The sequence below is a fragment of the Rhinatrema bivittatum genome, unplaced genomic scaffold, assembly GCF_901001135.1.
Source record: "Rhinatrema bivittatum unplaced genomic scaffold, aRhiBiv1.1, whole genome shotgun sequence".
Taxonomy (NCBI): domain Eukaryota; kingdom Metazoa; phylum Chordata; class Amphibia; order Gymnophiona; family Rhinatrematidae; genus Rhinatrema; species Rhinatrema bivittatum.
This window is the reverse complement of record NW_021820554.1, coordinates 437373-448870: the sequence shown is the minus strand read 5'-3', so window position 1 is coordinate 448870 and position 11498 is coordinate 437373. Positions and strand designations below refer to the sequence as shown.

Genomic DNA, 11498 nt, shown 5'->3' with positions numbered 1-11498 from the left:
AGCATTTATAACTCTCAGGTCTAAGACATATGAGGAATATTAAAAGTCATATTAATCAAAAATACATATATATTAAAAACACACAAGAAGTTGTAATTAAGAGAAAATTTTCATGGTCATTCACTAAAATGTGTTATGTCATTAACAAACGCGTTAACGCCATAATGCATGTGATAATAACAGTAGCGCATGGTGCGAATACAAATTTTTGGAAGGGGTGGGATCAGGGAAGAGTTTTGGCAGGATTTAGGAAAATGAGAGGCAATATCCCACAATTTTAATGCTGGAAATAACTACATATTTTTCCCTGGCATTCGGCGATATGATATGCCCAAAACGGCCATAACACAATTGATTGTATTTTAGCCATGGGGGGGGGGGGGGGGGGGAAGAGAGAGAGAGAGAGAGAGACTTTGGGGTGGCACACATATTAGTCAACTATTTATACCACTGTAGGAGGTTCAACTAGTAACTCGAGATGAGGTTTTGGTGGTGGTCTAGCTTGGGGGGCAGTTTTACATGCACAATCAGAGGTACAAACAGCACAGTATACATCAGGAAGATTTGATGTGATTTGGAGTGAGGAAAGGTACACAAGATGAGATTTGTACACTTTACTCTCGACCTAGTTTGATGCACTCTCTACCTGGCTGCTATCAAGCTAGGGTGAGAGTACATTACACAAATCTCATCTTTGTGTAGCTTTCCTCATTCCAAAACACATCAAATCTTCACTGATGTGTACTGTGCTGTTCGTACCTCTGATTGTGCATGTAAAACTGCTCCCAAACCCTAGCTCACCACCAAAACCTCACCTCGATTTACTAGTTGACCCTCCTACAGTGGTATAAACAATTGACTTATACAAGAGCCTTATAAAAAGTCTCTCTCTCTTTCTTCTCGCTTTCTCTCTCATCAGGACCAGGCCGAAAATGCACTTCTCAGCTTGTAATGTGAAAATAACATGGGTGTGATAAATTTGACACTTGTTGTGGTATCTCAAAAATTTCCCTAACCATGCCCTTTTTTTATCGCGGGCACAATTCATGCAAAATGTATAGCAAAAGGATAAATCTAGGTCTTAATTTGAGTTCATTTATAATATCCATGCCCATTCAGAATAGACTGAACAAGCTTCTTGAATTATGAAATATTATATGTACCTAATATGTCAAGTAGACTTTATTCAGTGCTCTAAAAATGAGAACAGAGTGTCTCTCAGTGTGTGAAAGACCTTCAAAGAATGAGGAAGTTGCTGAATAATAGGAGATAGAGGAATTCTCAAAAAGCATCTGAGTGAAATTTCTTAAGTCTTAACAGTTTAGGAAATGGCTTCTCTGGGCAAGGAGGAGAAGTGACTTTGGCTGAAACCAGGACTAGTTCAGTGAATGCTTTAGGATCAAGTATAATTCCTTTTTCCTTCTGTTTAAAAACTGGATACATGCTATTCAAAAATAATAAATATGCAGCACAGCATGTATACATGCATGTATTTCCCATCTAAAATATTGTCATATTTACTGAGTGTTTTCTACAGACATAAGATTAGAATAAACTGCTTAATAAATCTAAAACTATTTTCTCTAAATTATCATATGCGTTACAGTTTTAAATGTAAAGCAAAAGTAATTGAAGTTCTCCTCAGATGGCAGAATTGTTTAATCATTTTGATAATAATCAGTTTTATTCATTCCATGACCAAAATTTGCTGATTTGTTAGTTTCTACCCCAGCAACACTTCCCTTACAAGAGCACAAACTTATGAGACCTTAGAAGTTAGGCAGGGTCAAGCATGACTATTAGCTGGATGGAGACCTACAGTTTTATAATGTGTATATAACAAGATATCTCACTACAACCTCCAGTAGCAAAATAAAAAAATGTATATAAGATATAGAAAGATATCTTGGAAAAAATATTAAGTAGTGTATGCCTTTATTGTATGTATAATCTAAATGTTTTAACACCTTTGAGTTATGTTATAGCCTTCTTAGATAAGAAAAAAAGTGGATTTGCATATATATTGCAGGCTCATTATACATAAATTATAGGAAAACATGTTTTCTGGCATGAGGAATAAAAAAATCAATTTGGTATGATTCTTGTTTTCATAAAATATTGTAAGGTATCCTGGGTAAGGCACTATATAATGTGTTGATACAATCTTTCATAATAGGCTTTAGTGCAATATCTTTTTTAACAGTCAAAATCTGGCAAAAGTTCTTCCAAAAGTCAAACATCTGTTAGCTTAATGGGGAGAAATCGAGAAAATGAATATTGTGATGAATTATTGTAAAATGAAATAGGCAACTATTTATAAATGCTTCTCTGAGAGGTTTTTTTTATATTAATTTGTCTCATTTTTCATAAAAGTGTATTTTTTGTGAATTGTTTGCAAGGGATAAACATGCATGTGGTTTCACATGTTTTGCCAGTGATGAAAACGTTTCCACCTATCATATGTTCAGTTTTGAACCAATCCAAATGCTTGTAATGGTGATGAGTAGGCGTTTTGTAATTGTCTTCATTATTTGATTTTTTTTTGTTTGTTTGTTGAAATAGGCCCTGTGTGAGCTCCGTGGTTGTTGCTGGAGTCCATATAATGAAATAACTGTACCTTGGTGTTTCTTTTCAAAGTCTCATGGGTATAATGTTGAGGGAGGTCAGAAAGCAACATCTACAGGTAAGCAGATAGATACACATGAAAGACACTGACAGTGATGCCATTCATTGATCAAAGATATATACAATAGCAATTCTAATTTTGATTTTCAAGGCTATGAAGCTCGCTTAATCAGGCTTCCTGTACCTTCTGTGTATGGAAATGACATTAATGAAGTCCATCTTAAAGCGGAACTACAGACAGAAAATCGCTTCCATTTCAAGGTTTGCATTTACTCCATTACTTTGACATAAATTTTACTAGGTAAGGCTGTTCTGATATTAGATGACTTGGTATGACTATGTTGCCTGTTAGGAAAATATTTTTTATTAGATAAAAATATTGTCATAGATATATAAATGTGATACCAGAAAAAGACCGTATGGCCTTGTGACACTGTGAGCAGTGTTAGGTTTGTCAGAGAACAGACTCAGGCTGGACTCTGGCTGTTCTCTTATAAACTTCTTTATTAATGCCGAGAAAACAAAAACAGAAGCAACTCTGCTTTCCTTCACAGTTCACAAAATAAAGGACAACAATATAACTCATAGTTCAGAAGTATTATCCTTCCTTAAATTCCCTTTTCTACCCAGTGGCCATCTTGTTCTCCCTGGGCCTAGATTCTTATCCCTTTCTAAATAGAATGCCCTCAGAGCAGAACTCCCTTCCTGTCTGTGGCTTAAGATAGACCAGGTAAACACCTAGGCCCAGGCTTTTAAAAAAAGGTCTAACATATACTCCTTCATATGCCCCTCCCCCCCCCCCCCCCCCCCCCCCCTCCAGCTTGACCATGTTAGGCCAAGTATCTGCCATAACTCCCAAGAAAATAAATCATCCTTCCTATATTCTTTTTCTACCCTAAACTGGGACTGACCATATCTTTGCTGTGGAGGGCAAGACTGGGGTTCTCTAGGCCTGAGAGTACCTTCCTCTCCTCATCTATATATGACTCTACTCAAGGGAGCTACTTTCAAGTGGGGCATGCTTAAGTTTAGTAAATTACCCTCCCCCACCCTTTTTGGGGAATCAGTAAAGGGTTATTTGAATTCCCCCAGTTCCCTCTGATATATGTCACCATGCCAAGTTAAAACAGTAAAGTCCCTGGCAGTCTTTAAACATTGAGATGTCTCAGATTTTCTTCTTGGGTGCTGCTTTGTGGTCTGCTTGTCTGATTTATGCAGTACTTTTGCTGTCTCCCATGGATAAGCTTCCAAAGGAGATGTTTTTATGCCACTTGGGCTGGCCTAACTGGTCATGAGTAGGCCCCACAGAGTCTCAAACTGGGAATAATGTCTTCCCAGAACAACAGGGTATGTAAGTTCTGAACATATGCCCACTTTTACAAAGGCTTGCCCTGTTGAGATTATTGGTAAGATCTGACTGGTTGGCTACTATTGCTCGTCACTGTGTGTTACGATCCCGGTCACTAGCCTAGTGACCGGGCTCTTACCTGCCTCCGCGGCGCCGCGAACCGCCGGGTTTCTGGCCTCCAGGGCCGCATGGCAGCGGCGTCTCCTCGTGGAGACGCCGTCAGGAACTCCTCCCCCCAGCTCTGGTACGCGCGCGCGCGCGAGGAGCCGCGTTTTGAGGCGTCTGCACCCGGATGTGCAGACACGCCTCTTCTGTCGTCAGCTGATTGAGCAGGGGATTTAAGCCGGGACTTTTGAAGATGCAATTCGCCTTGCAACGAGGTTTCTCTTCGGAGTGCTAGTTGCCATCGTTTATCTGCCTGGTTCCTGACTCTGGTATCGTTTATCTGCCTGGTTCCTGATCTCTGCCTGCCTGACTCCAGTATCGTCTGCCTGCCTGGTTCCTGACTTCTGCCTGCCTGACTCTGCTGTCCGCCTGCTTAGACCCCGGTTCGTATCGCTTCCTTGGATTCGTCTGTTATCTCCTAAGACCCAGCGGTCCGGGTCCCTACGGGCTCCTCCTGGGGGGATCTCGGGCTTCCAGGGCGAAGACTCCTAAGCCCTAGCAACCCGGGCCTCTACAGCTCCTCTGGAGGGGTCACGGGTTTCCAGGTGAAGATTCATCGTTTCATCTAGTCTGCCTCCCGTCCGTCTCTCTGCGGCGGTCGGCCCAAGGATCCACTTCCGGATTGGTCAATCACAACAACTGTGTATGTAGATGAGTGTTGCTTTCGTCCTGTAATTGTTATACCTATTCTGGGCTATATCTTTATGCAAGAGAGTCTTTCTGCATCTTAAATCCACCAGGGCTTGGTTGGAGCCCGATTCAGCTCACAAAATCAGAAATTTCCCCACGCAGACCATCCATCAAATTACAGCTTTCCATCTAAGCAAAAATACATGCCCACTCATGTTCACACTCTTCGTTCTAAAGTTGGAGATGCTCTTTATATTCCACAATGGGAGCATGCCTGAGGGACTTGATCCACTTTGATTTCAATAGTTTTTACAAAAGGTCCGTCATATTTGTCATAGGGGCAACACGTTTCCTCATGTCCATTCCAGGCACAAAGTGAGCAAAAGGAAAAAGTGTCTGGACTGTTACTACTCAGGTGGACAGAATCTGAGACTTCTTTTCTTCTCCAATTCCATGGTCATCCCTGCTTTGAATGTCCTCCCTTGTCAGTATATACTTTAGCCTTTAGTGCTAGCTGTGTTACCAGGTTGACATCAATGGCTTCACTTTTTTGGTATTCACATTTTCTAGCCAAAATATATCTCCTTCCACAATTGAAACAAGTTGGGGAGCCTAGGGGCTGTGACTTGAGAATGGAACCAGAGCTATACTGATCAGAGGACCATTGCTGTGGCCCTGCATTCTCACTGCCATGCCAGGGAGCCTGGGTGGGTTGTCTTTCCAGCTTCTACACTAATTCTGACATCAACTGAGCCTGATGGAAGGCATTCACTAGTTCCACTATTTCCTCCAGGATGAACCCTGGGTGCAGACACATCCAATTCCACATGGGCAGGTCCAGCCCATCCAGGAGAATGTGTCTGGTTACTTCAAGGTTTGTCTTCATCTCTGGTTATAGCCATTTCCATCCAGCATCTTTTAGCCAATGGAAAAGCTTTGTAGATTTTATCCATGCTATAAGGTGCTTTCCCAGAATTGTTGATGGTACATTTCCATTGTGTACCCTACTCTTTCCAGGATAGCAGTTTATACGTCAGAGAAGGTGGCTCTCTCCAACTTGAAAGGAAGCTTGGTTTTTGCCAGTAAGCAGATTTGCCATGTTGCTGGTCCAGTTAGCTTCTGGCCAATCAGTTATGTGAACAATTTCTTCAAAGTTCTTTTAGAAAACATATGAGTCTTCCCTTCATTTCATTTAAACAACACTGAAGGTACTGGGGTTTTTGTGTTGTGGCAGCTTGCATTGCATGTACCATCTGGGTCAGTGCTCCCTGCTGCTGATTCAACACTCCCCTCTGGTGGCTATACTGTTTGTGTGGGGTTTTAATCCATTTCCAGAGCTTCTGCTGCCCTTCCGCAAGGGGCTTTAGTAATCAGTCTATGTTAGTTAATTGGCTTTAGTTGCACAAAAGCTTTTTTTTTGCAGGACTCTGCTCTGTCAAGAAGTAAATACATAACAAAACTTTTCCTCAATGAGAAACCAATACACAAAAACAAACCCTGCCTGTATGGCTCTGACTTACTATATAATCCCTTCTCTCCAGATGGGAGCTATCATCCTTAGCCTGTTGTGCAGCAAAGTCCCAGGAAAAAACCCCAAAAATCCTTCTTTTCTTTCTCTTTTTGGTGTGGTTTCTCTGCCTGTACCAAACTTAGGAATCCTGTAAAGGCCAATCAAAAAATAAACAGGTGGATTTGCATGTAACTCTCAATTAACATACATATATATTTTCCTGATGAGAGTGCTCTATACCCACTATATAATGTCTAAATACTCTCAAAATAATAATTATTATTTACAAAAAAATATATATTCAATATTTATTGACACAATGTATATGATACAAACTAAGTGGCACTAATACATAAAGTATATAATCTTATGAAACATTATTCATTGTTACAAAAAATCACATACACAACTTCTCAAATAACATACATTGTGCACATCCATTCACATATATATAATGGTAAAACAATGATCCCCAAAACATCAACCTCTCATACAAACACAATATTTAGTATAATGTGTTCTTATATATCTGTCATGGACTGTTTCCCTATCCTCAAAATCAAACCACTCTTCTCTTTCACCTTCTGATATTTATCCATATAAGTCATATTATTTGAAGGCAGATTTTGCCATTATTTTCCAACTTCTTCTAAACCTTTCCCAACAAAGGCCCCTTGTTTCATCCAAAACTGGGATTAATCAGGTTCATTCATTATATTGTAAGCCCTGTGGGGATAGAGAAATACCTATAGTACCTGAATGTAATCTACTTTGATGTACACTTTGAAGTGCCTAAAAGCAGAATATAAAAATCTAAATAAAAAAAAATAAAAAATAAAAAATATTAACCACTATCTCTCAATTAGGTACAGTAAGGTCAAAACACCAAAATGTTAGTTTATTTCTACCTCAAATTCCAATGATTCACAAATTCAATAACCACTAACGTTCACAATATCGCAGAGTGACGCTATCCCAGCTGAAAACGAAATCTTTCAAGGATCACCTGACTACGGTTTGTTTTGGGTGAAACAAAGGGCTCTTGTTGGGAAACGTTTGGAAGAAGTTGGAAAATAATGGCAAGATCTGCTTTCAAATGATACGACTTACATGGATAAATATTAGAAGTTGAAAGAGAAGAGTGGTTTGATTTTGAGGTTGGCAACAATATGTGTGCGAGATCTTAGGTTTGCCCGAGAACAGACTCAGACTGGACTCTGGCTATTCTCTCAGACTTATTTATTAATGACAAGGAAATAAAACAGAAGCAGTTCTGCTTACCTATGCAGCTCACAAAATAAAGGACAGCAATGATACTCAAAGATCAGCAGTATTAGCCTTCTCTAGGCTTCCTTTTCTTCTCTGGGGTCCCCTTGGTCTCCCAGGGCCTAGATTCTTATCTCCTAAGAAGAATGCTCTCAAAGTAGTATTCTCTTCCTGTAAATAATAGTTTACAATAATAAACTTTTTTTTGTAAATAATAGTAAATTATTTACTATTTTTTATTTTTATTATTTTTATTTTATTATTATTATTATATTATTATTTATTATTATTTTATTATTTTTATTATTATTATTATTATTATTTATTATATTATATTATTATTTATTTTTTATTTTTTATTTACTATAGTTTGTAAATATAGTAAATAATAGTCTCTTTAATAGTTTTCCTGTATACTTGTGTTAATGTATTCTGCCTTGAGGCGACTGTTTTAATGTATTTCCGCCCTGGAGGCGACTGTTCAGTTCCTTGTAAACCGGTGCGATATGTATTCTTTACAGGAACATCGGTATATAAAAATTAAAAATAAAATAAATAAATAAATAGCTTAAGATAGAGCAGGCTGAATTCCTGGTCTCATAGTTTTAAGGAGGGTCTAATAAACATTCCTTCACAGGCCTATCAAGTCTGCCCAGGATATACATAGAAATCATTAAGATGAGAAGTCATGACCAACCTGGCTTTACACCCCTGTTGCTTACCAAGGAATAGTAGCACAATACCAGATCAATAAACACCAAGACATTTAATTCAGTGGAATAAATAAAGACCAAAGTTTTATCAATGACCTAGTGAACTAAGCCTATATTCCTATGCCTTTCCTAAATACACTTATCTCCCAGATCCATCCTCCATCAGAACTTAAAAGTGGAGAATCTAAGCAGGGCTATTTAAGGTCATTTGCTGTTCATGATCCCATGACCAGCTATGCATGGCCTCAATCTTCTTATGGAGTAGGTCCATCATTGGACATCAACAGATAAACTTCCACTTTCAAAGCAAGGCTTCCAGATCACAAACATAGACCACTACTGACAGGAGTCAATCGGGCTGCCACTACACTGGGACCAAGTGATTCCATCATTGTGTCTATGACATCTTGATCAGTGAATCCAGTAACTTTCAGAGACCCCCTCTTGCAAACCATACAGGCCCATCTTCCTTCTAACCCTTTTTTGGACTTGAATATCCTTGCTACAGGACTCCATTAATGGGCTTGTCTGGGGCCATTCCATTAACAAAATACAGAAGTCACAAATGAAACCATGTGCCCTATAAATTGCCAGTTCAGCACCAGAGCTGTACAAGTGACACTGAAAATAAGTCCTAACATGTCAGACAGGTGGGTACCATCTGGCCTATGCAAACTTGCACATTGGTAGACATAGAGACATTCTTGACATAGTATAAAAATGACAAAACAATTTGATTACCTGACTATTGACCTTGGCCACACCCCATCTCTGTAACCATAAATTGGCTTAACCAGAAATAATGGGCAATTTCTCACCAACAGATGTGAGTTCCTAGAACTCCCTCCCGCCCCTCCTTAGAAATGAACCTTCTACTCAAATCTTCAAGAAACACCTCAAAACCTGGCTCTTCCTAAAAGCCTTCCTGCCAGAAACATAGCCCCCTTGCCCAGGCCCCCTCCACTGCTCTGAAATGAATCTTCCCCAGTCCATCGTCATCCACCCTGTGGTTCCCCTTGTAAAATAACTGTACATATCTAATCCTCTATGCTACCACATCCCGCCCTCTATCTTCTCCATGTCACATGTTAAATTTTATTTCTCAAAGTTACTATGTCAATTAACCTTCTAAATTACTATGTAAATCTTTCTTTCTAAATTATTATTTAAGTTACAATGTTACAATGTAAAATAAGCAGCTTCTGCCTTATTTATGTTCAGTTACATGTAAACCGATGTGATATTTTGATCGAATGTCGGTATATAAAAACAAACAAACAAACAATAAATAAATAAATATGCAAAGTCAGTCCTGATGGTGTGCAATGGTTGCACCAAAGCATATAACCAGTCTTTAAGCAAAAAAACTCCCATGCTGAATGACCTACTCCTTGACAAAAATCCGGACATCTGTGCCATCACAGAAACGTGGTTTAAGGAAACTGACACCGTCCTGCTAAATCAACTCCCCGCCAACTCATACAATATTTTCTCCATCCCAAGCCCCAAAAGAAAAGGAGGAGGAATCCTACTAATCGTGAAAAATGAACTAAATATAATTCACCAAGCTGTCTCCTCCCCACCTAAACTTGAAATTGGCCTCTTTAAATCCCCATCTTTGCAAATCTGTTTAATCTACGCCCCCCCCCCCCCAGGAACCCTAGATAATAACCCATCCTCCCTCATTGAATACATTGCCAAAAACATATCCATAGACATCCCAGCAATCAATCTAGGTGATCTAAATCTACATGTGGATAGCACGCCTCAAACTCCCTCATGCAACATCATAATTGAATCTTTGAATGCGCTAGGCTTTAAGCAGAACATCAACGTCCCAACACACAAAGTAGGTCATACCCTTGACCTCATTTTCACCAACTCACAGATACAGGCGGCCACTCCAACTTGCATACCCATCCCTTGGTCTGACCACTACCTTATAAGAACCTTCTGTACCATTATGAAGCCCCATAGCAACCCTAACTTTAACAATACCATACACTTCAGGAAAGCATGCAAAAGAGACGACCTCATCTTGGCCCTTTCTAACACTCTAGCAACCTAGATCTATCAAATGCAGATGCTGCTCTAACATCATGGCACAACATTACTGATACGGTGGCCAACAAGATCTGCCCTATGCGATCAAGACAAATAAATATTCAACATAATAAAAAAAAAAACCCTGGTACACACAAGAACTAAAAGACATGAAACACACCCTCAGAAAAGTAGAAAAGACCTGGCTAAAAGACCCCACACCCACACTCCTAGCCCATTTCAAATCCACTTTACACTGCTACAGAGAAAGGTTAAATACCGTCAAAAGGGATTACTACTCCACCAAAATTCACCAATTTCAATTCAACCCACATGCCCTATATGACTACGTTGCCTCGCTAACTAAATCATCAACCTCAATTATCCCAGATGAAGTAGCCAAATCAAAATGTGAAGAACTAGCAATATTCTTCCAAAACAAAATCAACAAATTGCTTACACGTTTCCCCACCTCCCCCTCACCAAATCTAACCTTGCAAAAAGACCTCCCAATTTCTCTAAAAAAAACCCACTAAAGTCCTGAACTCCTTAGAACATACCACCTCTTTGGAATCAAATCTATACTCAAGAAAGCCAGACTTTCCTCTCATCCTTCAGACACAATCCCTATGAAACATCTCCTCTCCATCCCTAACATTAAAGCCCAACCCATAGCCAATATTATAAATGCTTCTACCACCACAGGCACAGTACCCTCCCCCCTCAAACAAGCAATAGTCAAGCCAATACTAAAAAAAAAACCTAAGCTTGACCCCAATGACCTCTCTAACTACTTCCCCATCTCAAATCTCCCGTTCATTGCAAAAATTAATGAAAAAATGATTAACAAACAGCTCACTGAATACCTGGATGACCATAGTCTCCGCTCTCCCTCTCAATACGGATTTCGGAAATTCTATAGTACAGAAACCCTCCTCCTTTCCTTGTCAGACCAACTCATTGAAAGGAATAGATAAAGGACAAGCATATATCCTAGCCTTTTTAGACATATCCTCAGCCTTTGATACTGTCAGCAACAATATCCTCCTCCAGCGACTGAAAGAAATTGGAATAACAGGCACTGCACACAATTGGTTCAAATCATATCTCAGCAATCGAAACTTCAAACTCAAAATTGGAAACCATGAGTCCAAGGCAATACCTCTAGAACAAGGAGTCCCTCAAGGTTCCTCACTGT

At 39.5% G+C, this 11498-nt stretch overlaps 1 protein-coding gene across 1 annotated transcript in view; it reads left to right on the top strand.

The window, feature by feature from the left end:
* Window positions 1-2562: 2562 nt before the first annotated feature.
* Window positions 2563-11498, top strand: part of LOC115081713 (maltase-glucoamylase, intestinal-like) — a gene marked incomplete at its 5' end in the record, with an annotated part of 276490 nt that continues 267554 nt past the window's right edge. Inside the window, 2 exon segments of the mRNA XM_029586132.1 lie at window positions 2563-2683; window positions 2777-2886. Coding sequence (XP_029441992.1) covers window positions 2563-2683; window positions 2777-2886 — 231 coding nt within the window.